The sequence below is a fragment of the Schistocerca nitens genome, chromosome 3 (assembly GCF_023898315.1).
Source record: "Schistocerca nitens isolate TAMUIC-IGC-003100 chromosome 3, iqSchNite1.1, whole genome shotgun sequence".
Taxonomy (NCBI): Eukaryota; Metazoa; Arthropoda; class Insecta; order Orthoptera; family Acrididae; genus Schistocerca; species Schistocerca nitens.
Window position 1 is genome coordinate 793,691,837 of NC_064616.1, and position 25,824 is coordinate 793,717,660.

Here is a 25,824-nt window from a genome sequence, read left to right on the forward strand (position 1 = left end):
TCATTGAAGATCTAGTCACTGAGCAGATGGCTAAGGCTTCAGAGGAGTTCACGAGGCCTGTTTATATCGGCATGTGTGTTCTTGACGTACGGTATTCGAACTCCACGTGCGTCCGATCCACTACGGATTTGCTAAACCAAACTTCGCTGGTGTTAAAATGGTTCAAATGGCTCTGAGCACTATGGGACTCAACTGCTATGGTCATAAGTCCCCTAGAACTTAGAACTACTTAAACCTAACTAACCTAAGGACAGCACACAACATCCAGCCATCACGAGGCAGAGAAAATCACTGACCCCGCCGGGAATCGAACCCGGGAACCCGGGCGTGGGAAGCGAGAACGCTACCGCACGACCACGAAATGCGGGCTCGCTGGTGTTAAGTTACTTTATAGCGATACAGATCGTTTCATGAACTAGGTGAAAAGCTGTGATCCACATGAAGCAATTAGATACAATACCAAGGAATTTAACACATCTGGAGATGTGGCCGATAATCCTTACGGTATAACACCACAGAACAAAAAGGTTATTCTCCCGATGAAGGACGAGGCTAATGGCTTGCAGATTATGGAGTTTGTAACGCTCAGATACAAAATGTATGCATACCATATAGATGGAGGCGTCAGCAAAAAACAGGCTAAGGGAGTGCACCATGCTGCCTCACAGGCTCTACTAATCGAAAACTACAAGGGATTTCTGCTTGTTGGTGATGTATCTCCTCATATTGTGCAGGAAGTAGTCTTTCGATCATTCGGCCATGAGGTGCACATTGCAGTGCAACTGAGAGTCTGTCTCTCGCGAAATGATGACTAAAGCTTCACTTGTGCAAATGAGATCGGGACTCTACCGTTCTCTCAATCCATATGTGGCATACAGCAAACCAGTGCTTAACAGTATTGTTTAAAAACAGTCTTAGTTGCAATTTTAGTTTTTTTTTATTTTTCAACGTAAAATCTGTTTATGTACTGCACCTGTATGTTGTATTATACACCCTGTTTTCTCATTTTAAATTTATCCCCTTCATTTGTATTTTACTTCGTCAAAATTTCAGGATAAGTTATTGCGCAGGTGTTGCTCCTAGTAATTCCATCTTACTAATGTTTTCTGTGCATTACATTTATAAAGTTTTAGTGGGTATGTATATCCAGTTTACGATCTTTCATTCTTACCAACAGCTGCGTGGCAACGCCACCTGTTGAGGTGATTCTGTATTAGGCGTCAGTACTAATACACAACGTTGTGGTGCATTATGCTTACTACCTGAGCCCCATCTTATTCTGTTACTCGCTCCTGTGAACGCGAACGCGTTATGCAGGTCTTGGAGTCACTCGCGTCCATCTAGAAAAGGTAAGGCCTTATCATAAGGCTTCGGCAATATGATTACATTTCTGTGTGTCCGATCACTGGTGAATTTCCTTATCTGTTTTTACTATTTTATATTTCTAGTTTTTCTAAGTTTAACGAAGGCGATGTTGGCCTGATGTATCCGACGATGCCCTTTGGCTACACTGTCTAAAGGATCGTTCTAAGAAATACCAAATTAAGGTATTTGCTCTTCGAGTATTTGATCTGTTTATACATGCTTTTAGGTTATCCAAGTCTGCACAACGCGATCGCGATTCTTAAATAGATGTATTTGTTCTCTGTTTTCTATGTATATCAACCTGAAGATGGGTAAATAAGGCGAAACGCGTAGTTGAAAAATAAAAAAAAACTAAAATTGCAACCAAGACTGTTACTAACCAGTACTATCTCCCGTTCTCTCACTATTCACTCGAGAATGAATGAGCGTACCTGTGGGCATGTGTGTGTGTGTGTGTGTGTGTGTGTGTGTGTGTGTGTGTGTGTGTGTGTGTTTGTGCCTGGAAATTATATATATCATTATTATGTGTACCATCTGTTTGTTACGTGGAAGTAGACACTATTGACAATGCTGCATGTGGTTACCATGCATCCTGACACATCTTCAGCCATTCTTCGCGGTGACTCACGCACTCTTTCAAATACACCGGGCCCATTCGGACTGCGTCACATGCACTGATACACACTCCTGTAACGTCTGCACGTTGTCGATGGGTTGAGCGTACACCAGTTCCTATAAATAAATGTCCCTACAGCTAGAAATCCAACGGATTCAGGCTCAGTGAACGCGAAGGCCATGCCATGTCGACCAAACGCCTACGAAACGTTGCACTGACGTACAGTCAAACGATCCGTAGAAAAGTATCTGGCGCTGTATGGTGTGAAAACCAAAGCCGTTGTCTTTCTGGAGGGGTAACGTTCTCCATCACTACTGATGATGCATCGCGCAGAAATCAGTGACACACAGCACGTGTTAGTTTGTCCGCTAAAGTGTATGGCTCCATGTTTCTGTCACCGACAATTCGCGATCTTACACTGATACTGAATCGGCTCTGATGCCTCAGCTCCTCGATTACTAGATGTAGATCTTCAACGGTCCATAACTGAACAGGTATTGCTTTGCGGAAACATAATTATTGGAACTTTTCTTCCAGTTTTGAACAATATGTGACAGTTGTTTTTAAACAGCCTGAATACAGTATGTGTATGATCTCGTTACTTTCTACTGTTCATAATCATATCTGAGATTATCGTCATGGCATCAGATTCGCTGGATTCGCCAACTCGCATTCACCCTATTGTCTTCCAGAACGCATCATTTACTCTGTTGCGGTATGTACGCGGTTTTTAAATTTGCTGGCAGGTTAAAACGGTGCGTCTGACAGGGACTCGAACCCGGAACCCAGCCTTCGGCGGACGGTACTCTTACCTACTCTGATATCCAGCCACGACTCATGACTCGCCCTCACAGCTTTTCTTCTTCCAGAACGTGTCTCCGACTTTCCATGATAACGATGATGATGATCGTGGGTTTTGTGGCCATCAGTGTATTAGTCACCCTCCAGGACGGAATTCTGTACATCTGTCTGCGCCTAGAATAAATCTCATGTGGAAGTATGAGAACGTTTCCTTTGTTTGCGTAGAGTCTACCAGAGGCGTAACTTCGACACCAATCCGGTATTTACTTAGTGGAAGTTGAGAAACAACCTACAAACTAGATCCAGGCTGGCCGGATCGCCAGCCCATCACGTAAGGATCGCCTCCCCGTATCCTAGATGCGGTGCGTTAACGCGCTCGGCTATCAGGGCGTTTCGCGACTTTGTCTGTCTAGTGAGACTATCATTGTTCGAAGAAAGGATCTCATGGAGAAATAGTGTAGCCTTAGCCTATGGGATTGTTTCTAGGTTCAGATAGGTACTGGCAGACGTAAATCCGTGAAGGGGATGACGTCGTACTTGGATAGCTCAATTGGTAAGGAAAACACTTGCGAAATGCAAAGTTCTTGATTTGAGTCCCCGTCAGGCACACAAGAGTTAATCTGTGAGGAAGTTTCATTACTATCCACGCTAAGATTTACCTTCAGCTATACAAAAAAATGGTTCAAATGGCTCTGAGCACTATGGGACTTAACATCTATGGTCATCAGTCCCCTAGAACTTAGAACTACTTAAACCTAAGGAACCTAAGGACATCACACAACACCCAGCCATCACGAGGCAGAGAAAATCCCTGACCCCGCCGGGAATCGAACCCGGGAACCCGGGCGTGGGAAGCGAGAACGCTACCGCACGACCACGAGAGGCGGGCTTCAGCTATACAACAAAACAACCACCTTAAATGTCGTTTCAAGAAAGAAGTAAAAAGTTATCGAAGCTGCGGTGGTTGCATTTAATACTTTCGCTGTCATTTGGATGTATGTGGCCCACGACAGATTATCAGCAAACGAATGAGAATCTGCAGCATGTTGTTGCCATGTACCATCTGTCAAACTGATTTGCGTAAAAACCGTTTCGCATCACATCACACGCAGATCGATGTGGTTATCACATGAGACACTCGAATTTGTATGTAATGATAAAGACCTTGCTATTTCTCGTAATAGACCGAAATTTCATATATGATCATTCATACGATCCAAGTATTTTTCTGAAAATGTACTGTGAGATTCCGCGATGATGATACAAATTTTCGTGGATATATAAAAGTAAATGTATCAGTTTGAGGCAAGAGACCCTGGTCCGAAAACGAACGAATGGAAAGTTATAATTGTTCGCAAGACTCCTTCCGAGTCTGAAGAGTATCTCCCGGCAAGAATTCTCGCTGCCTGCGATACTGTTCAAAAGACACCGGGGATTTTAGAACGGGCACGACAGAACTTTGTGCGTTGATGCGATGGCTGCAGTGACGCTGTTGGCGTCTGAACAACTGTAGTAACTGTAGCAGCTTGCGAAACTTGGGTGCTTAAATCGAATTCATTATTACTGTACTGTAAACTTAGAATTTTCGGCCTCTCCGACATCAAATTACGTGCGCTGTCACTAGTTCTTCCACGGGGGAAATTATCTGAGAGGATTGGAGAGTGTTCAGCGGGAATTCTGTGCGTCAGGGTCAGAGTTCGGAAGTTGGGGCCCATAGTTCGAGCGCTGCGTGAGGCTATGGACGAACATGAATAGATTTTCGTTTATACCTTTCGATTAAGTCGTTTCCGAACTAGAATCACTTACGTCAACTTGCTAAATTTACTCTTCTCCATCATATCTGGAAGTTTATAACAGCATCAGGGAGTCATCATGTATATCATAAGTGGAAATACATGATGATCGTTCATATCGCTATCACTGGGTCATACTGTTTCCACCTCAAAATACCAATGGGACACATTTGTCTCACCCGTCCCTGCGTTGGAAACCAGAGTGATATATTTTTTTCAAATTGTTACTTTTGACGATAACTTAATTAAAATAACCACACATCAATGTCTTTCACTCAGAGAAAAACAATGGTAGTGAAAACGTTACAGCAGCCGTAAATGACCCAATGAAACAACGAATAATCTAGCAGTAATATGAAATGGTTTAAATTTCTGCTCTCAAAATACATCGTCTCTTCTCTGTTCTCTCATTTGTTACTTATGACTGTTTGCGCATTGGCTACGCGATACTGAGCGTTGCCAAGCTACACTTCTGGCCATTAAAATTGCTACACCACGAAGATGACGTGCTACAGACGCGAAATTTAATCGACAGCAAGAAGATGCTGTGATATGCAAACGATTAGCTTTCCAGAGCATTCACACAAGGTTCGCGCCGGTGGCGACACCTACAACGTGCTGACATGAGGAAAGTTTACAACCGATTTCTCATACACAAACAGCAGTTGACCGGCGTTGCCTGGTGAAACGTTATTGTGATGCTTCGCGTAGGGAGGAGAAATGCGTACCATCACGTTTCCGACTTTGATAAAGGTCGGATTGTAGCCTATCGCGATTGCGGTTCATCGTATTCACGACATTGCTGCTCGCCTTGGTCGAGATCCAATGACTGTTAGCAGAATATGGAATCGGTGGGCTCAGGAGGGTGATACGGAACGCCGTGCTGGATCCCAACGGCCTCGTATCACTAGCAGTCGACATGACAGGCATCTTATCCGCATGGCTGTAACGGATCGTGCAGCCACGTCTCGATCCCTGAGTCAACAGATGGGGACGTTTACAAAACAACAATCATCTATACGAACAGTTCGACGACTTTTGCAGCAGCATGGACTATCAAGCTCGGAGACCATGGCTGCGGTTACCCTTGACGCTGCATCACAGACAGGAACACCTGCGATGGTGTACTCAACGACGAACCTGGGCACACGAATGGCAAAACGTCATTTTTTCGGACGAACCCAGGTTTTGTTTACAACATCATGATGGTCGCATCCGTGTTTGGCGACATCGCGGTGAACGCACATTGGAAGCGTGTATTCGTCATCGCCATACTGGCGTGTCACCCGGCGTGATGGTATGGGGTGCCGGGTTACACGTCTCGGTCACCTCTTGTTCGCATTGACTGCACTTTGACAGTGGACGTTACATGTCAGATGTGTTACCACCCGTGGCTCTACCCTTCATTCGAACCCTGCGAAACCCTACATTTCATCAGGATAATGCACGACCGCATGTTGCAAGTCCTGTACGGGCCTTTCTGGATGCAGAAAATGTTCGACTGCTGCCCTGGCCAGCACATTCTCCAGATCTCTCAGCAATTGAAAACGTCTGGTCAATGGTGGCCGAGCAACTGGCTCGTCACAATACGCCAGTCACTACTCTTGATGAACAGTGGTAACGTGTTGAAGCTGCATGGGCAGCTGTATCTGTACACGCCATCAAAGCTCTGTTTGATTCAATGCCCAGGCGTATCAGGGCCGTTATTACGGCCAGAGGTGGTTGTTCTGGGTACTGATTTCTCAGGATCTATGCACCGAAATTGCGTGAAAATGTAATCACATGTCAGTTCTAGTATAATATATCTGTCCAATGAATACCCGTTTATCATCTGCATTGCTTCTGGGTGTAGCTATTTTAATGGCCAGTATTGTACGTAAAGCAGAGCAATAGCACTGGAAGAAATGTTACGTCGTGTACTCACCCATATCTGCAGCTTGACACGCTTGTCGTGGCGGAACACCGTCTTCACTTTGAAGTCGATGCCGACCGTCGAGACGAAGGCCGATGTGAACGAGTCATCGGCATACCGAAACAGGAAGGACGTCTTGCCCACGCTACTGTTGCCGATGATGAGCAGCTTGAACATGTAGTCGAAGTTCTGGTCGGCGGCATCTTTCTGCCACTTAGGGTCTTGCCCGCCAGCCATCTGCACACACAAAGCGATACCACGTCTTTAAACTTAGCTCACAGAGCTGATGCGCCTTTCTCGTGCTAATGGCAATTTTTTTTAAAAAAATTTTCAACTGTGGTACAAAGTCTGTGCAAAATTATTAAGTTAGATAAATCCACAGTGAGGAGGTGTATAACGTATTATGAAACAAGAATACATAACATGCAGTCCTAAAAGGTTCGATAATGGATTAATAAAAAATAAAGAAGAGTTAACATAATGCTTTAGGTGCTCTACATAATCTTCCCTCAGATGAGTACAATCCGTACAACGTTCGTATAACCGTGTGAAACTATGGGAAAAGTTATTCCTCGGAATGTTGTTCAACTCGCGCTTCGGATTGGTCCGACTGTCGGTTATGTCGTAAGAGCGTTGATCCTTCACGTGAATTTCTGTACTTTGTTGCTTTGTGGTAAGTTAGTCACGTCGCCTGTGATGATTTTCTCCTGAAAGGAACTGTCCACGTTTTGCATGTGAATAAAGGTGCGGTAGACATCTAGGTGTCATTTTGTTCGCGATTGCAGGTGTGCAGGACAAACTTTGCACACACTTTTCTCTTCTTCAAGACATTGTGGAGAACGTTTTGAACACTCGATTTACAGCGACGTGTGACACATCAGCATTGACACACTACGGCCGTACATCCACTACTTAACACTGCTTGCTCACAAGTCACAGGTCGAATGCAAATCTGTTGTTTACAGTTGACAGTTCAAGTTGCCATCGTTGTTACTGCGCTGATATCACATATACGCCCCAGATAAAATGAGTTCCGACAGCTTTTTGACAGACGGCGGCAAGATATCGGTCCCGTGAATTTCAGAATTAAGTTTTAAGTTTAAATTTTTTGGGTAATTTCCCGTTTGTTATTGCAGTACCAGAGAAAATGGGTCGTAACAGATGGACAAATTCACAGTCGGGTAACATGACAAAAATATGTTTTTTCGTGTAATATAATTACAGATCAACAATGTTCGGAATTTTTTCTCCACTTGTACTCTGAAACATTGCTTCTTGCCAAATTTCATGATTCTATGTCCAGGGGAAGTACGCTATCATTTATGATGAATAATTTTGCGAGTATTTAAATATGTGACATAAGTGGCCGTATCTTTTTATTGCACTGACTTCGATGTTCACATTTTTTACATCGCCAAGGGACCGTAGGCCTTAATATGTGACATAAATTTGAACTTGGTATGTCTAGCCCTTCCTGAGAAACAGGGGTCTTAGCAAGTCGGACGCATGGGCAGGCAGACAGACAGAAAACATGGCGATGCTGTCAGGGTTCCGTTGTTAGCGACAGAGGTACGGCGCCCTACAAAGAGGTATCCTAATGTTCCATACACACATCCTAAGTGAATTTGTGCTTATGGATGTGGAATGAATCATAAAATCTGAAACATATATATATATATATATATATATATATATATATATATATATATATATATATATATATATATATACTGATCGGGCAGAACATTATGACCACCGACCTACTATCGATTTAAACTCGTCCAGGCGATAGCAGCGTCACTTGGCGAGGAATGACTTCCAGTCAGACGCAAGCACGACGCATGTAGAATCAGTGAGCTTGCTGTCCGTGTCTAGAACGGGAAAGGCCGGAAACTGCACGACTTGTCGGGTGTTCGAGGACGTGTGGGGTTGTGCGGCCACCCCTCATTACAGATGTCGGACGTCGTAGGCTGAGCAGACTGGAAAAACAGGACAGGCGGCGAAATGTGGCGGAACTAATATCAAACTTGAGCGCTGGGCAGAGCACAAGTATGACTGAAGACAGTGCACCGAGTACACACTCCTAACGATGGCATCCGCAGCCGACGACTCGTGGATGTGCCAATGTTAACAACACAACATCGGCAACTATGACTGAAATGGACACATGACCATCGGCACTGCACGTTGGCGTAGTTCTGATGAATCCGGTTACCTTCTTCACCACGCCAATAGAAGGGCGCCAATCCGTCATCTTCCAGCTCCTTGACACCTGTACTCCTGGACGGAGACAAGCTGGCTACGGCTCCATTATGCCCTGGAGAACATTCGCGTGGTCATCTGTGGGTCCAGTGGAGCTTGTGCAAGGCACCATGACGGCCAAAGAGTATCGAACACTGGTTGCAGACCACGTACACCCCTTCATGACCATCATGTTTCCCGATAGCAGTAGCATTTTTCCAACAAGATAATTCGTCATGTCACAAGTCCAGGAGTGTGATGGAGTGGTTCGAGTAACACAGTGTCGAGATCCAATTTGCGTGATGGTCCCCCAGCTCTCCAGATCTGAACCCTATCGAACACATCTGGGATGTGTTTGAACGTGGCGTCAGAGTTCATCGCCCCCCCCCCCGCCCCCCCTCCCAGAATTTTACGGGAATTAAGTGACTTGTATGTGCAGATGTGGTGCCAACTCCTACCGAGGCCCCACCGCTTCCAAGCCACTATGTGTCACCGCTGTTATCCGTACCAAAGGTGACACACTGGCTATTTGGTAGGTGGTCATAACGTTCTGGCTGATCACTGTGTCATGAGCTGTGTACGATAATTCGTAGGCAGTTGCAGCCATGCATCACAATAAAAATTTAAAGCCACCAGATTTGGTCCAAAAAGGTGTACATTATTCAGGAACACATATTTTCAATAACTTGCCAGCAACCATAAAAGGTTTTAGTAAAAGTTAAGTTTAAGTGGAGCCTGAAGTAGTGGAGTGGCCAACACCTACTCCATTCACGAATTTCTTAGGAGAATCGATTCATTTATATATTATCAATCACATCAAATAATGTGAGTGTTATGTAAAAACTGACTTCCGCATGTCTTCAGTGCAGTAATGTTCAAATGGTTCAAATGGGTCTGAGCACTATGGGACTTAACAGCTGTGGTCATCCGTCCCCTAGAACTTAGAACTACTTAAACCTAACAAACCTAAGGACATCACACACATCCATGCCCGAGGCAGGATTCGAACCTGCGACCGTGGCGGTCGCGCAGTTCCAGACTGAAGCGCCTAGAACCGCTCGGCCACTCCGGCCGGCTGCAGTAATGTAAGCAATGTAAATAAGCTTCGTTTTCTCCAATTTTTCTCACAGTTGAATTCCAAAAAAAAAAAAAAATTGTATGTTGTGACTAGTGTTGGACTACATTGTCCATTCTCAAACCGTAGCCTTCGCTGTAAACGTTGACATACATTTCCACAAGTGCACACACTTGCAACAGCCATAAATGGGAATCTTATAGTTATGCTTATACAAGGTCCAATAACTTCACCAGAAATGACAGCTCCCTGCAGTAGACTATAGGCAGTTGGATGGAGCTGTCATTTCTGGTCTTACAATTGGATGTTGTATAGGAATTACTATTGCATACATGTGTAGGAATACCAATTACGCACACCTTCGCGTTTTGTAATATGTTTTGAAGCTTTCTTATAAATTTAAGTGACCCGTAGTCTATAATATTCGATATTGTCTAAGTATAATAGCGCGCTCTCTTAGTAGTGTGTTTTTAAGGTAGGAGGGTTGTCCAGAAAGTAGGTTCCGATCGGTCGCGAAATGGAAACCACAGTGAAAACCAGAAACGTTTTATTTGCAACAGTTAGGTACACCTTCCACCTACTTCCCCGCATAGTCGCCGCTTAAGCTTCGAACTTATCTGCAGCTCGTTGTCTGTGGAGCAATTTTGTCTTCATAGCCAGCGGTTCTTGTGAGCATAGATGAGACTCATGGGGAGCCAATTACGGACTGTATTGTGGGTGATCAAACACTTCTCATCGGAAACGCTGCAGGAGCGTCTTCATTGCCCCTGCGGTGTGCGGCCGACAATTGGCATGAAGAAGGAACTGCTCGACAGTTGTGTTATGTGGGCTGCATGACACAGGCGAAATCTCTAACCAGGCCCTCATACTTGGCGGGAGACGCTATTCCCTGCGCACCTTTACGTGCTCACTGTTCACTCAAAACTGAAAAGAGCGACGCGACACGATCGATGGGAATACTAGAGACACTGCCCAACACCTCTGTGCAAAGCTTTACCTGATTTTCCCAGTCGTTTCCATTTCGCGACCGATCGGAACTTACTTTGTGAACAACCCTTGCATATCAAACTTTGTGTTTAAAGATTTGTATTTCACATGTTCTAAAGATTCTGTTACTGAGTAGAAGTAGTGATGAAGTAAGAATGACCGTAGAGTTTTACTAAAAAGTGAGAATGATGAAATGTTTTTTATGTTGTATGCGAGACTACTGTAAATTTGTATCGCACTGTTTGTACTAGAACTTTTGTAAGCTCATACCCTCACTGAATGAACAGAGAAATTTCCTTTTTACCTTGTAACGTGTTCATGGGTATATACTGTATGTGATGTGTGTTCATTCCGACATGTCCCAAAGAACGGACACCACATACATATAACTAAAGCGAAGACGGCCAATGATCTCTTCACTACATATCAACATCGGGCTCGAGCTGTTAAGGGCGGCGAAATACCGCGACTACTGTGGATAATGGGCAAGGGGCGCTACATTAGTAGTGTGTGGATAAGATGAGAATTTTGGTCTGACGAGAGACGTGCTAAGGCAGTCCGTGCAGCTGTGATGACCACTGTGTCCGGAGGGAACGGGGAGTAGAGTCACAAAGCACATCAGTTAGACAAGGTGTCTTTTTTTCCCTACATCAAGGGTAGCAGGAAACCGACAACGCGAAGTGGAGGGAGCGTCAATTCGCTACACTCGGTGTGCTCATCATCATCATCATTGTGGTGTCACAGCCAGACACCACACTTGCTAGGTGGTGGCTTAAATCGGCCGCGGTCCATTAGTACATGTCGGACCCGCGTGTCGCCACTGTGTGATCGTAGACCTAGCGCCACCACACGGCAGGTCTCGAGAGACGTACGAGAACTCGCCCCAGTTGTACGACGACGTTGCTAGCGACTATACTGACGAAGCCTTTGCTCTCATTTGCCGAGAGTTAGAATAGCCTTCCGCTAAGTCCATGTCTACTACCTAGCAAGGCGCCATTAGCCTTAGATAGCTTGTATCTAAAGAGTCGCACTTGTATCGCCACAATCTCCAGATGTCTCATCAAGAACGATGTATACAAAGGAAGGATTAAAAGTTAAGTAGTCCAGAAGATATGTACTTTTCTTTATAGCATTCATTAAGTCTCCTGTTTCAGACCTCACTCCATCCTTCGTGAGTTAGCGCGTGCATCTTGGCTGCCTCTTTCAATTAGTGTACGTAGTGTTGGCAAGTCTGCCGACACTACAATTTTGGCGACGCGGATTCATCAGGATCTTGTTCTTTCTAATTGCTTACATTTCCTTGTGTCATGGCTTCGCCAGATGTACTGTCCGAATTTTATCGCTTGCAGAATCAGCAGACGCAGGCGTTATTGGATGCCCTTGGACAGCTCGTCCAGGGTCAACATGCGCTGCACCCCAATGCGGCCACAGCCGCTTCCTCGCTACCGCAGCCAACACACGCGGTTGCACCTCCGTTTCGTAGCTTTGACGCAGCCCACGAGACCTGGCCGGAATGGTCCCGACAATTCGGCTTCCATCTAGCCGCCTACAGAATTCAAGGTAATGAGCGGCAGCCGTTTTTGCTTTCTTGTGTCGGTGTGTCCACCTACCGTGTGATAGTGAAATTGTTTCCCCGACGCGACGTAGCAACTCTGTCCTACGAAGAAATTTTGTCTGCTTTAGATGCCTATTTCAAAGAAACAGTTAATGTCGTTGCAAAAAGGTATACGTTCTTTCGTACCAAACGTACGGCCGGTCAGACTAATAGGGAGTGGGTTGCAACATTGCAAGGACCTACTAGGGATTGTGATTTTGCATGTGAATGTGGACTTCCGTATTCAGATACTATGGTGCGTGATGCAATAGCACAGAACGTTTCTGATGTTCGCATACGGGAACAGATTTTGAAACTAGTTAATCCCTCCCTTCAACACGTGATAGACATATTGGATAGGCCAGACACACTTGACTTTGCTCAGGAATCATTTGAAACTTCGCCAGCAGTGTGTCGCATTGACCGGCCCGCCGGGCGCGCAGCACGGGACGCTAAACGGCCCTCGCGCACGTCAGCGCAGCTGCAGCCTAGCTCGCAAACACGTGTGCCGCATAAGCATGCCAATGCAGTTCTAAAATCATGCCCACGGTGTGCAACTAGACATTCGCGTGACGATTGCCCGTCACGCCAAGCTATTTGCTTTTACTGTCATAAGAAAGGACATGTTCAAAGTGTTTGCCAGAAAAAGCTAAGATCAGACAATCAAAACCATTCCAGGCTCTTTGCTTCGCGCCGGAATCGAACCAGGGACAATCAGGCTCGTGGACCTTCGCCCATGGACATTCATGTACTTGCTTCCACCCCGTCCAGTGCCACTTTCTCTAACAGTGACTGTGTTCGTCCCACAAAAACTGTGCGTCGACGTCGCCGGAAATCCAGTCAAGTCGCAAGTGCTTCTGTACCTGTATCAGTTCAAATTGCACGTGAAAGTCGCTCTTGTCGTCAGTAGGACAATAAACTTTTTGTAGACTTAGACTTTGGAGGCAAAGTGATACCATTCCAGCTCGATACCGGAGCTGCAGTTTCATTGCTCAATAAAGACACGTACAAACAACTGGGCAAACCTCCGTTGCGTGCCGCAAATGTTCAGCTCAATAGTTATTTAGGACAGCAGATACCTGTGTTAGGACAGTGCAGCCTTCTTGCCACATACAAGGGACAAACAAAACTTGTGTCATTTTACGTTCTTCGTTCTTCTACGGCAGTGAACTTGTTTGGTTTAGATTTATTTCAGTTGTTTAACATGTCTATCGTAAATCAGGTCCTATCAGTGAATCAGACTGTGCCTTCCGCCAGTGTTGCTAGTCTTTGTGAAGAATTTGCAGACATTTTTGCACCGGGCCTTGGTTGCGCTAAGAACTATGCAGCACATTTGGAACTGAAAGAGAACGCGCAACCGAAATTTTGCAGAGCGCGCAATGTTCCCCACGCATTGCGTGATGAGGTCGCAAGAACATTACACGATTTAGAATCTCAAGGTGTAATTGACCGTGTGCAGGCTTCTCTCTGGGCCTCACCCTTAGTAATTTTGCCAAAACCTTCCGGAAAATTGAGACTTTGCGTGGACTTCAAGGCAACTGTGAATCCACAACTTGTGACTGCTACTTTTCCTTTGCCCCGCCCGGAAGATCTTTTTGATAAACTGTGCCCGGGTAAATACTTTTCGAAATTGGACCTAGCAGATGCGTACTTGCAAATACCAGTGGACGAAGAATCCCAGCGCGTCTTGGTGGTTAACACGCATCTTGGATTGTACCGATTCACAAGACTGCCATTCTGGTGTGCATCCGCCCCTGCATTGTTTCAGCAATATTTACAAACTGTTTGTGCGTCGGTCCCTACTGCTGCGAACTATCTGGACGATATTGTGATCTCCGGAAGGACAGAAGCCGAACATTTAGCCAACCTACGAACGTTATTTCAGGTCTTGCGACAAAATGGTCTTCGCTTGAGGAAGGACAAATGTGTGTTTTTTGCTCGTGACTTACCGTATCTGGGACATGTAATTAATGCCCAAGGCATACATCCGAGTCCAGAGCACCTCCGTGCCATACAGGACTTGCCTTCGCCACAAAATGTGAAACAGCTACAGAGTGTGTTGGGAAAAATTAACTACTATGCCAGGTGTGTGCCGCGCGCTTCTTCCATTTCAGCTCCGCTTCATCGCTTACGCCGTAAAGGTGTTCCGTTCGTCTGGACGACGGAATGCGAACGCGCCTTTCGCCAGTTGAAATCGGCGTTGCTTTCAAATACTTGCCTTACGCCATTCGATCCCCAGAAACCCCTTTTGTTGATGGTCGATGCATCGGAATTCGGGATCGGTGCTGTGCTTGCGCACAAAGATGGATCGCATGATCGTCCTATTGCCTTTGCTTCAAAATTGCTCTCGTCTGCGCAACGCAATTATTCCCAGATAGAGAAAGAAGCTTTAGCTCTCGTGTTTGGTGTTACTAAGTTCCATGATTTCTTGTATGGTCGTCACTTTACCATCATCACAGACCACAAACCTTTGACATCGCTTTTTCATCCGCACAAGCCTGTACCTCCACGTACAGCGCAGAAATTCATTCGCTGGTCTCTTTTCCTCTCGCAGTACCGCTACGATATCTTGTATCGGTCCACTGCTAAGCACGGAAACGCTGATGCGTTGTCCCGTTTGCCTGTTGCTGAGGATAAAGCATTCGATTCTTCCGAACTTGCTTGTATGTTCATTGATGCGGAAACCGATGACGTGGTCGAATCGTTTCCGATTGATTTTCGTCGTGTCGCTACAGCCACTGCTGCTGACCCTGTCCTTGCTACTGTTTTGCGTTTTGTTGCTACGCAATGGCCCTTGTCAAAGTCACGGATCGAGGATCCGCTGGTTCGCCGCATCCGGTTCCAGTGCAGCGGCAGACTACTGCTTTTGCTCCTGGCGACGTTGTTTTCTATCGCAACTATCGCGGTTCACGGCGTTGGCTCGCAGGGCGCATTCTTCGCTGCCTCGGCCGCGCGATGTATTTGGTTTTGGGGACCTCTGGTGAGGTGCGTCGGCATCTCAATCAGCTGCGCCTCTGTCGTCGCCTGGGTTCTGCCGCTCCCCGTCTGCTTTCAGCGACGGTGCCGTCCGGTCAGCGCCCTGGGGACCCATCTACTGGCTCGCCTCATCCCCAGGTGTTACCGACGCTGCCTTCCATTTTGCCTCATGGCGACGCGCAGCAGCCGCCGCCTGTTCTCCCGCCGGCGCCGCCCGCAGTGGACGCGTCGCTGCAACCGCCTGGCGCCTCCCTGGGTCACGCGCCGCCGATCGCTTCCCGTGACCGGCTGTCCTCCACCATGGAACTCTTGCCCGCTCCGGACCAGATGTTGTCTTCGCGCGTCGGATACCCCGACGCAATGGAGGTCGACCCTTCGGCCCCTCCTGTCTCTCTACGGGCGCATACACCGCATGTTGACGTGCACCCTGGACTAGGTTTTCAGGCGTTTCCTAGCTCCCCTCGGACCGAATGGCCGGGTGCGGGTGGCACAGCCTCGCCTGTTGTTAGGCTCCCCACCTCATCGCATACGTCAACATGGGGTCCTCCCCACGGCGGACGGAAGCCTTATAACACGACCGTTCGCCGATTTGCGGGGGAGGAATGTGGTGTCACAGCCAGACACCACACTTGCTAGGTGGTAGCTTAAATCGGCCGCGGTCCATTAGTACATGTCGGACCCGCGTGTCGCCACTGTGTGATCGTAGACCTAGCGCCACCACACGGCAGGTCTCGAGAGACGTACGAGAACTCGCCCCAGTTGTACGACGACGTTGCTAGCGACTATACTGACGAAGCCTTTGCTCTCATTTGCCGAGAGTTAGAATAGCCTTCCGCTAAGTCCATGTCTACTACCTAGCAAGGCGCCATTAGCCTTAGATAGCTTGTATCTAAAGAGTCGCACTTGTATCGCCACAATCTCCAGATGTCTCATCAAGAACGATGTATACAAAGGAAGGATTAAAAGTTAAGTAGTCCAGAAGATATGTACTTTTCTTTATAGCATTCATTAAGTCTCCTGTTTCAGACCTCACTCCATCCTTCGTGAGTTAGCGCGTGCATCTTGGCCGCCTCTTTCAATTAGTGTACGTAGTGTTGGCAAGTCTGCCGACACTACAATCATCATCAGCCAATTCAATCATTAAATGATGTGGCCTCTTCGAGTCGTGGATTCAGGTGGGCTTTCAGCAGTCTTCTCCAAGTGGGACGGTCTTGGGCAGTTCTCTGCCAGGTGTTACCAGCGATCTTCTTGATGTCTTTGTCCCATCTGTCTGGTGGTCTTCCTCTAGGCCTCCGGTGCTCCCTCGGACTCCACTCCAGTACTAGCTTCGTCAATCTGTTGTCTTTTCTTCTTGCGACGTGGCCAGCCCACTGCCATTTCAAGGAACCTACTGTCTCTAAGATGTCATTAACCTTCGTCACAGACCGGATGTCATCTGACCTTTTCCTGTGCTTTCTTGTATAGCCCAGCATTGATCTCTCCATGGCTCTCTGTGCTGTCCTAAGTTTCCCTTTTGTAAATGAGTTCAGTGTCCATGTCTCGCAGCCATACGTCATCACAGGAAGAATGCATTGATAAAATACTGCTTTCTTCAAATTTACTGGCATTTTTGATCTGAACACTTTTGAATTCTTCCCAAATGCTTGCCAGCCAAGCTTGATGCGTCGATAGATTTCTGGCCTTATGTCTCCCTTCATATTTATAATCTGGCCAAGGTAGACATATTCACTGACCTCTTCTAGCAGACTGTCCTTGACCTTTACATCTCCAGCTGGGACCCATTTGTTGGACATTACTTTTGTTTTGGAAAGGTTCATGCTCAAGCCAACCGGCTGACATTCCGATGCAAGATCTGTAACTAAGTTTTGGAGCTCTGCGAAGTATTTGGCCAGTAAGGCAATATCATCAGCAAATCTCAAGTTGGTAAGCCTTCTTCCATTAATTCTAATTCCCTTACCTTCCCACCTCAACTTTGACATAGCCATTTCCAATAAAGCAGAGAACAGTTTTGGGGAGATGGGATCGCCTTGCTTGACACCCCTCATGATGCGGAATTCTTGAGTTGATTCGCCGATGTTAACATAAGCTGAAGAATTCTCGTAGATTTTCCTGAGCACTTCAATGTATGCTGCTCCCACTCCTTGCTCACTCAAAGCTTGGAGGACAGCTACATGGCTAACGGAGTCAAATGCCTTTTCAAAGTCAACAAAGGTTCATGCTCAAGCCAACCAGCTGACATTCCGATGCAAGATCTGTAACTAAGTTTTGGAGCTCTGCGAAGTCTTTGGCCAGTAAGGCAATATCATCAGCAAATCTCAAGTTGGTAAGCCTTCTTCCATTAATTCTAATTCCCTTACCTTCCCACCTCAACTTTGACATAGCCATTTCAAATACAGCAGAGAAAATTTTTGGGGAGATGGGATCGCCTTGCTTGACACCCCTCATGATGCGGAATTCTTGAGTTGATTCGCCGATGTTAACATAAGCTGAAGAATTCTCGTAGTGGACTCGGTGTGGTGGACTTATTTAATTCCCGCGGGACAATGCGGAACCCCACACGTCCAGAACTGCTACAGAGTGGTTGCAGGAACACTCTTCTGAGTTTAAACACTTCCGCTGGCCACCAAACCCCCCAGACATGAACATTATTGAGCATATGTGGGATGCCTTACAGCGTACTGCTCAGAAGAGATCTCCACCCCCTCGCATTCTTACCGGTTTATGGACAGCCGTACAGGATTCATGGTGTCATTTCCCTCCAGCACTTCTTCAGACATTAGTCGAGTCCATGGCTCGTCGTGTTGCGGCACTTCTGCGTGCTTGCGGGGCCCGTACACGATATAAGGCAAGTGTATTAGTTTCTTGGACGCTTCAGTGTAATATGCACGACCTCTCCGAAAAAGGACAAAGATAACTTAGCTTCAATTCGTCTCTCAAGCACATTGTGTTCGCATATTTAGCTGATGACGTAATTTTAAGTTCTCTGGAATTCTCGAGAATAAGTGCTGTGTTCAACGTTCACTTGCTTAGCTGGGTGGTAACGTGCTCGCTTCCCATGCAAGCGGGCCTTGGGTCGATTCCCGGCCGTGGACTGGGTGTTGTGTTGTCCTCATCATTATTTCATTCTCATCATCGATACGCAAGTCGCCCAGTGGGGCGTCGAATGAAATAAGCCTTGCACTTGGCAGCCGAACTTCCCCGAATTGGGCCTCCCGGCCAACGATGCCATACGCTCATTTCCATTTCTGTTTTCAGTAGATAGGTGGAAAGGAGTTGTTTTCAAAACATCTGTGTCTGTACAAAGTGTTCGAAATAAAAGTCTCAATTGCATGAAAAAGATGACAGTAAGAGCTACTTACCAAAGAGGCGGTGAATTTTATTTAGCCAAATTGTGGGCATACCTTGCTAATGTGAGCTCTCAACACTGGCTGATCCCTTTGGGATTGAGAGAGAAGCCATCTGGCTGTTAAGCGTTGGAGGGTAATCGAGATTGATCTAGTACTAAAGAGCACCCCGGCCAGTCTATTCAATTTAGACAATGACTGTCAGTGTAAGATTGGTTGTTATCAAAAACTAGCGCAAGGGAGTACCCTGCCTAGTCTAGTTTCTTTGATAGACGTTAGGGGATGTGAGCGCTCATCGAACCGGAGTATGTACAAAGTGTATACTTCTTATTCAAATAGAAAGAATCTGCACTGTAACCACACGTGGATGGCCGACTTTGCACGATGCCTCACAGCGACGTGATATGAACGCGGCACGATGTATTCATCTCGGCCGCTGCTCTGGCAAGGAGCCGCATTGCGAGTGCGAGCCGGTCCCGCGACTGCTGCCTCGGCTCATGCTGGTGACACCCTATCGCGCACACTACTACCGTCCCCAACTGTCTCTTCCTGCATCTTCAGTGCTGTGCGCCGATCCGAAGCGAGAAATCATTCCACGCAAAGCCTCATAACTTAACTCGGTATATGCTCCGCAAAAGTACCTGAACGAGTTAATTAATTGTTTAAACAATGTATTGTTGGGAGATATAATTCGTTAATTAATCCACACGAATGTGCTAGCAGTACACTGCTTTCTAGGCCGCATCACGCACAAGCGTACACCCACCCACCCACCCACCCACCCACCCACCCACACACACACACACACACACACACACACACACACACACACGCCAACCTCATGAGCATATGGCTGCAGCTGGCACTCAGCGTTATCTGGGACACGCGCTGGAGGGTGGTAAAGAACACATCAGAGCGCGTCTCTTGGTGGCTGCAGCGAACAGGTTGTAAAAATTATTCACATAAACTATATATGATCAAAAAGTATCCAGATGCTAATAGAGAAACGTTAAATGAGAAGCCATCATGGCAGAATAGAATAAAAAAAACTGAACTACGCAAATTACATTACCAAAACTACATACAACAAAAAAAGCCTATCTATAGATGCAAAATTAAAACACTATAAAACAGTTACACAACCAGAAATAACGTATGCAGCTGAAATTGTCTTCAAAACAACTAATACAGCAGAAATTGACAGAATACTAAAAGTAGAAAGAAGAATAATTAGGACATGTATAAATAAACAGTATAAAATAAATAGACATTGGAGAATAGCATCAAATGAAACAGTATATAAGAAAATAGAAGCAGTCATGAGCACGATCAGGAAGAAACGCATCTCATTCTTTGGACGGACATCTGATGAGAAATCCAGAAAACACAATTAGTAAAAAAAAAAATACAAAAATTGTGGAATAGCAAGAGCGACATTAAATGGATCACAGAAATTAAGGAAGATATAAAAGAACTCCAAATTACAGTAGATGAAGTAAAAAACAAGACAGAGAAAACCAGAATACTGCAAGACCCGAAAACCAGACTACAAATGAAAATCAATAAAAGGAGTACAGAAAGAGTGGTCTCAGATGAAGAAAGAAAGAAAATATCTGAAAGAATGAAGAAATATTGGGCAGACAGAAGAGCAAAACACCTTTCATATAAGAACAGACTCTAATAATTACATTACCTAAATATCATATTAAGTTATTGTTGAGCCAGATTGTATCCCTGTGTAACACCTTTTTTACAACTTTGGAGTTTTGACTATAGTGGTCCAATGAAGACCATAAAATAAATTATAAATAATAAAAGAGACACGTTTTCATCTTGTGTGTGACGTGACAGGTAGCACGGCTTTTGGTCCGAAAAATCGCCTAGTTATACATCGTTCAACATTATTACACACGTAGAACAACGTGCTATTTAGGGACTTAGTGTTGGATCTGTCTGTTAGGTACATCGCTACATCCCAAATTAGTCTAATCTGATATTTGTATAATTAACAGGAAACATTGAAATAGCAGGGCAAATGTCCCAGATTCCTAATCCACACTGCCGGCCGCGGTGGCCGTGCGGTTCTGGCGCTGCAGCCCGGAACCGCGGGGCTGCTACGGTCGCAGGTTCGAGTCCTGCCTCGGGCATGGGTGTGTGTGATGTCCTTAGGTTAGTTAGGTTTAAGTAGTTCTAAGTTCTAGGGGACTTATGACCTAAGATGTTGAGTCCCATAGTGCTCAGAGCCATTTGAACCTTATCCACACTACAATCCGTAAGATAACTGTGTGCAGTTTTGAGATTGCAGGTTATGCCTTACGCGTTACTACCCTATCTGCAGTCAGACTTGTGTGCTGATAAACCTGAAAAAATATCATCCAGCTGACAGCTCTCAGTCTCACACACCTTGACTTCCTCGCCAGACAGGCATACAGATAATTTACGTGTGCAACTAGATTGGAATAGATTAGCTTCGGTTTTCTTTCCATAGACCCAACATTGAGATGCTGCTAGTGGGTGTGAAACATATCAGAAAGTATGACACAAAAGTATGGAACATTTGAGTATAATGCTCACTCCCCTGATCATTTGTCCTGAGATCGTCAAGATATGTGAATACAATAGAGTAAACTGAAACTGCTAATATTTATAGAATTAATACAGTGTCTGAATGAGGAATATTAGACTCCATTTTAGGCAAAGGTAAGGGATTTGATTTGTTTATGTAGACTGTTCTTATTCCTAGTGTTGATACTATGTGTTGAGCTCTTGGTTGGAAATAGACATATTATTTGCAACAAATTTCAGTAAGGCATAAATATACTGAGAAGCAGTGTCTAGAATACCCATTTCCTTAAACAGGTTTCTTCTTTGTGGTTATGTATTTACACCACAAATGAGTCTTATTACACGCTTTTGCATGCTGAAACGTTTGCTCGGTTTGACGAGTTACCCCAGAATACGATCCCATATGGTACAATAGAATTAAAGTAAGTAAAGTATGCACATTATTTTATATTTGTATCTCCTGCAACTGACATCATTCGCATTGCAATTACAGACACATTTAAGCACTTCAGCAGCTGTGTGATATGCCCTTCTCAACTGAATTTATTATCGACTTGTATTCCCAGAAATTTAACACTGTTAAGTTCTTCTGTCTGCATGTCTTCAGAAGTTCTACACACGCTGGAAGGAAATCTCTTGCGCTGCCTGTCTCTGATGCAGTTACCCCCCATTTCGGTGCCTGACGCTACCTGTCGACACACCTCTTAAAGTGTTCCACTGAAATGGCCCAGTGAGACGTCTGTCTCCTGGTTGGATGATGTTGATGCTGAGGATGGACATTCTGGAGGTGTACAGGGCGATGGACTTCCTCGGTAGGGTTGACTCCCCATTCCATGGGGGCATAGCGGGGAGTCCCCTGCACTTCCTCTGTGTTTTCATTGCCCAACCCTGGTGGTGGCATCTTTTCAAACTTACTGCATAACCAAGGTGGGTGTCGATAACATGCTGGTAGAGAGGTGAGTATCCTCTTATGTGATGGTATCGTCACTGATGCAGCTGCCCCTCTAGCTGATGCCAGGGGTATGGCTCTCATGTTTGACATCAAGATTATCAACGTCTATTCGCCATCTGGTCTGCAAACATTTTAACTTTCTTCTCTGAGACGGTCACGTCTCTCTTCCTGGGTCGACAGGATGCCTTGATAGTGGGGGGGGGGGGGGGGGGGGGTGACCTCAACTTCACCCAGGCACACTCTCGTGTCACTTTCCATGTGTGGTGATAGCCGCCAACGTCCAACTCCTGAACCTTGCGGACGTTGTGGGAAAATGTTCATGCCAATCGTCTGGGGTTTACGCATTTCACTAGTCTTTCTTCCAGTCGCCTCAGTCGCCTTTATATCTCTCGCGATATTGTTGGTAGGGCTCAGGCTACTGAAGTCTGGCCCATTGCACTCTCTGACCATGATGTCTATATCTGTCATGGTGGGTGTTCTACACAAAGCCTGCCATCTGCAAGGCCTTGATTGGTTATGAAAGGGAGGTCGTGGCATGGCAGCGATGGACCCTGGATTTCTTCTTAACCGTAGTCTGGGAATGTACTAGATGGTGTATTCATCAGAGTGTCAGGCGATGGTGAATCATGCCAAGGCATGGCTTACGGCCCTCTCTGTGTCACGTTGAAGGAGCTATGGTCAGAGCACGCAAACATGATGGGCTAGTGCAGGAGTGTCTGTCTACGAAAAATGGTTCAAATGGCTCTGAGCACTATGGGACTCAACTGCTGTGGTCATCAGTCCCCTAGAACTTAGAACTACTTAAACCTAACTAACCTAAGGACATCACTCACATCCATGCCCGAGGCAGGATTCGAACCTGCGACCGTAGCAGTCGCACGGTTCCGGACTGCGCGCCTAGAACCGCGAGACCACCGCGGCCGGCCTCCGTCTATCTACCATGTGATAGCAGTACATCACCACCGTCAGAGGACATTGATTAATGTTCTTACGACTGATGCTGGAACACATTTAAATGCCCAGTGTCACATAGGGTCTGCCCTCCATACAAATTACGTTGTGCTGCACTCTGCACAATGTCACCCACCCTGCCAAGATTGCGGTGATCTCCTGACTCTCCTTTGGCTTGGTTCCTCAGTATGCTTTGGTGGACCTGTCTGCTGATGCCACAGACCACAGTGGACGATAACAATGATGCTATCAAGGCGGTTTCTACGAACAAGTCGCTCAACTCTGGCGGTCGCCCACTAGAGTTTTATTGGACATATCGTCACCTACTGGCGCTGGAATAGATGCAGGTGATCAGACAGGATGCTTACGTACGCGTCACATGTCAGAGTCGTATCTAGACATATCAGGGATCTCATATCACTCCAACTGCACACGTCCCACACTATTACAGAGTCTCCACCAGCTCGAACAGTCCCCTGCTGACATGCAGGGTCCATGGATTCATGAGGTTGTCTCCATACCCATACGCGTCCATCCGCTCGATACAATTTGAACGATACTCGTCTGACCAAGCAATTTCTTTCCAGTCATCAACAGTCCAATCTCGGTGTCGACGGGCCCAGGGAGGCGTAAAGCTTTGTGTCATGCAGTCATCAAGGGTACACGAGTGGGCCTTCGGCTCTGAAAGCCCATATCATTTAGCTACAAAATAGCAGGTCAGCAACTGGAAGCAGTTAATTCCATAAATTAACTGGGAGTACGCATTAGGAGTGATTTAAAATAGAATGATCATATAAAGTTGATCGTCGGTAAAGCAGATGCCAGACTGAGATTCATTGGAAGAATCCTAAGGAAATGCAATCCGAAAACAAAGGAAGTAGGTTACAGTACGCTTGTTCGCCCACTGATTGAATACTGCTCAGCGGTGTGGGATCCGTACCCGATAGGGTTGATAGAAGAGATAGAGAAGATCCAACGGAGAGCAGCGCGCTTCGTTACAGGATCATTTAGTAATCGCGAAAGCGTTACGGAGATGATAGATAAACTCCAGTGGAAGACTCTGCAGGAGAGACGCTCAGTAGCTCGGTACGGGCTTTTGTTAAAGTTTCGAGAACATACCTTCACCGAAGAGTCCACAAGTATTTTGCTCCCTCCTACGTATATCTCGCGAAGAGACCATGAAGATAAAATCAGAGAGATTAGAGCCCACACAGAAGCATACCGACAATCCTTCTTTCCACGAACAATACGAGACTGGAATAGAAGGGAGAACCGATAGAGGTACTCAGGGTACCCTCCGCCACACACCGTCAGGTGGCTTGCGGAGTATGGATGTAGATGTAGATGTAGATCAATGATGTTTTGTTGAATGGTTCGCACGCTGATACTTGCTGATGGCCCAGCACTGAAATCTGCAGCAATTTTCGAAAAGATTGCTCTTCTGTCACGTTGAACGATTATCTTCAGTCATCGTTGGCCCCGTTCTTGCAGGATCTGTTTACGGCCGCAGCAATGTCGAAGATTTGATGTTTTACCGGATTCCTGATATTCACGGTACACTCGCGAAATGGTCATACGGGAAAATCCCCATCGCTACCTAGGAGATGGTGTGTCCCATCGCCCGTGCGCCGACCAGTTTAGCAGCAATAACCGATCTAACATCTGCGCCAGACACTTGTTGTCTCATATAGGCGCTGCCGACCGCAGCGCCGCATTCTGCCTGTTTACATCTCTCTGTATTTGAATACGCATGCCTATACCAGTTTCTCTGGCGCTTCAGTGTATATGGTATGTAACATAAACGTTGCCACAAAACAGCCAGATAGGAATGGCTGACTCTAGGCTGGCACGTCTACGTGCAAAACTCTTTGATTGCGCTCTGCGGCTTGAATGAGCACTCAGGAACGACTTGTGGATTTCTCCTCACATAAACTACCAGGGTCGTGAAACTTCTCGCGCCATCGGCGAATGATACGAACTGCGGGAGGTACAGTGCTGCACTCGAGATGAAAATGACGCTGCACAGTTGTAAGTTAATGGCAGCTGTTTCAACAGAGGCCGTGTATCGCTATCTCGAGACGCAGTGAACGAGCGAGTTAGCTGCACAACCGCCATCTTATAACTGGCGCCAAGGTCAATCGACAATTTCGATGCGTGGATTAAAATGAAGACCAATTGTCTATCTTCAGTTATGTCGAAGATATAGTCCTGTTAAGTCGGATTCTTGAAAAACGCTGTATAATAGCAGGTAACGAGTTGTCCAAGATTTTGGGACTTGTCTAACTGAGCGGCCGGCGAGTAGCTAGTCAAAGACGCCCATATCCACCTGTTGCTGTGCTGTCTGGACACCTCTTCGTCTCATCAATGACACTGGAGTTGCCGAAGGGTTTCACCGAGTGTTGATGACATTTTGGGATCTAACTTTGACTCTCTCCTACCACTGCATCACCGCCACCATCATCATCTTCATCATCATCGTTCAGACACTGTTGAAACAACATCCGTGTCACACTGTTGAAGCAACATCCTTGTCTGCCTATGGCCATCCGTAATGAAGCAAAAAAGAGTGATTATGATGTAACGTCCCATCGACGACGAGTTCTTCGAGTTTTATAAAGAGGGAGCACAGATTCGTGTTTTACAAGTCGCCGT

General features: G+C 46.1%; 1 protein-coding gene across 1 annotated transcript in view; it reads right to left on the bottom strand.

Annotated features, from left to right (window-relative positions):
* Nucleotides 1–25,824, bottom strand: part of LOC126248811 (ras-related protein Rab-3) — an 831,249-nt gene that overhangs the window by 220,471 nt on the left and 584,954 nt on the right. The window contains exon 3 of the mRNA XM_049950221.1: nt 6,500–6,724. Coding sequence (XP_049806178.1) covers nt 6,500–6,724 — 225 coding nt within the window. The remainder of the gene's footprint in view (nt 1–6,499; nt 6,725–25,824) is intronic.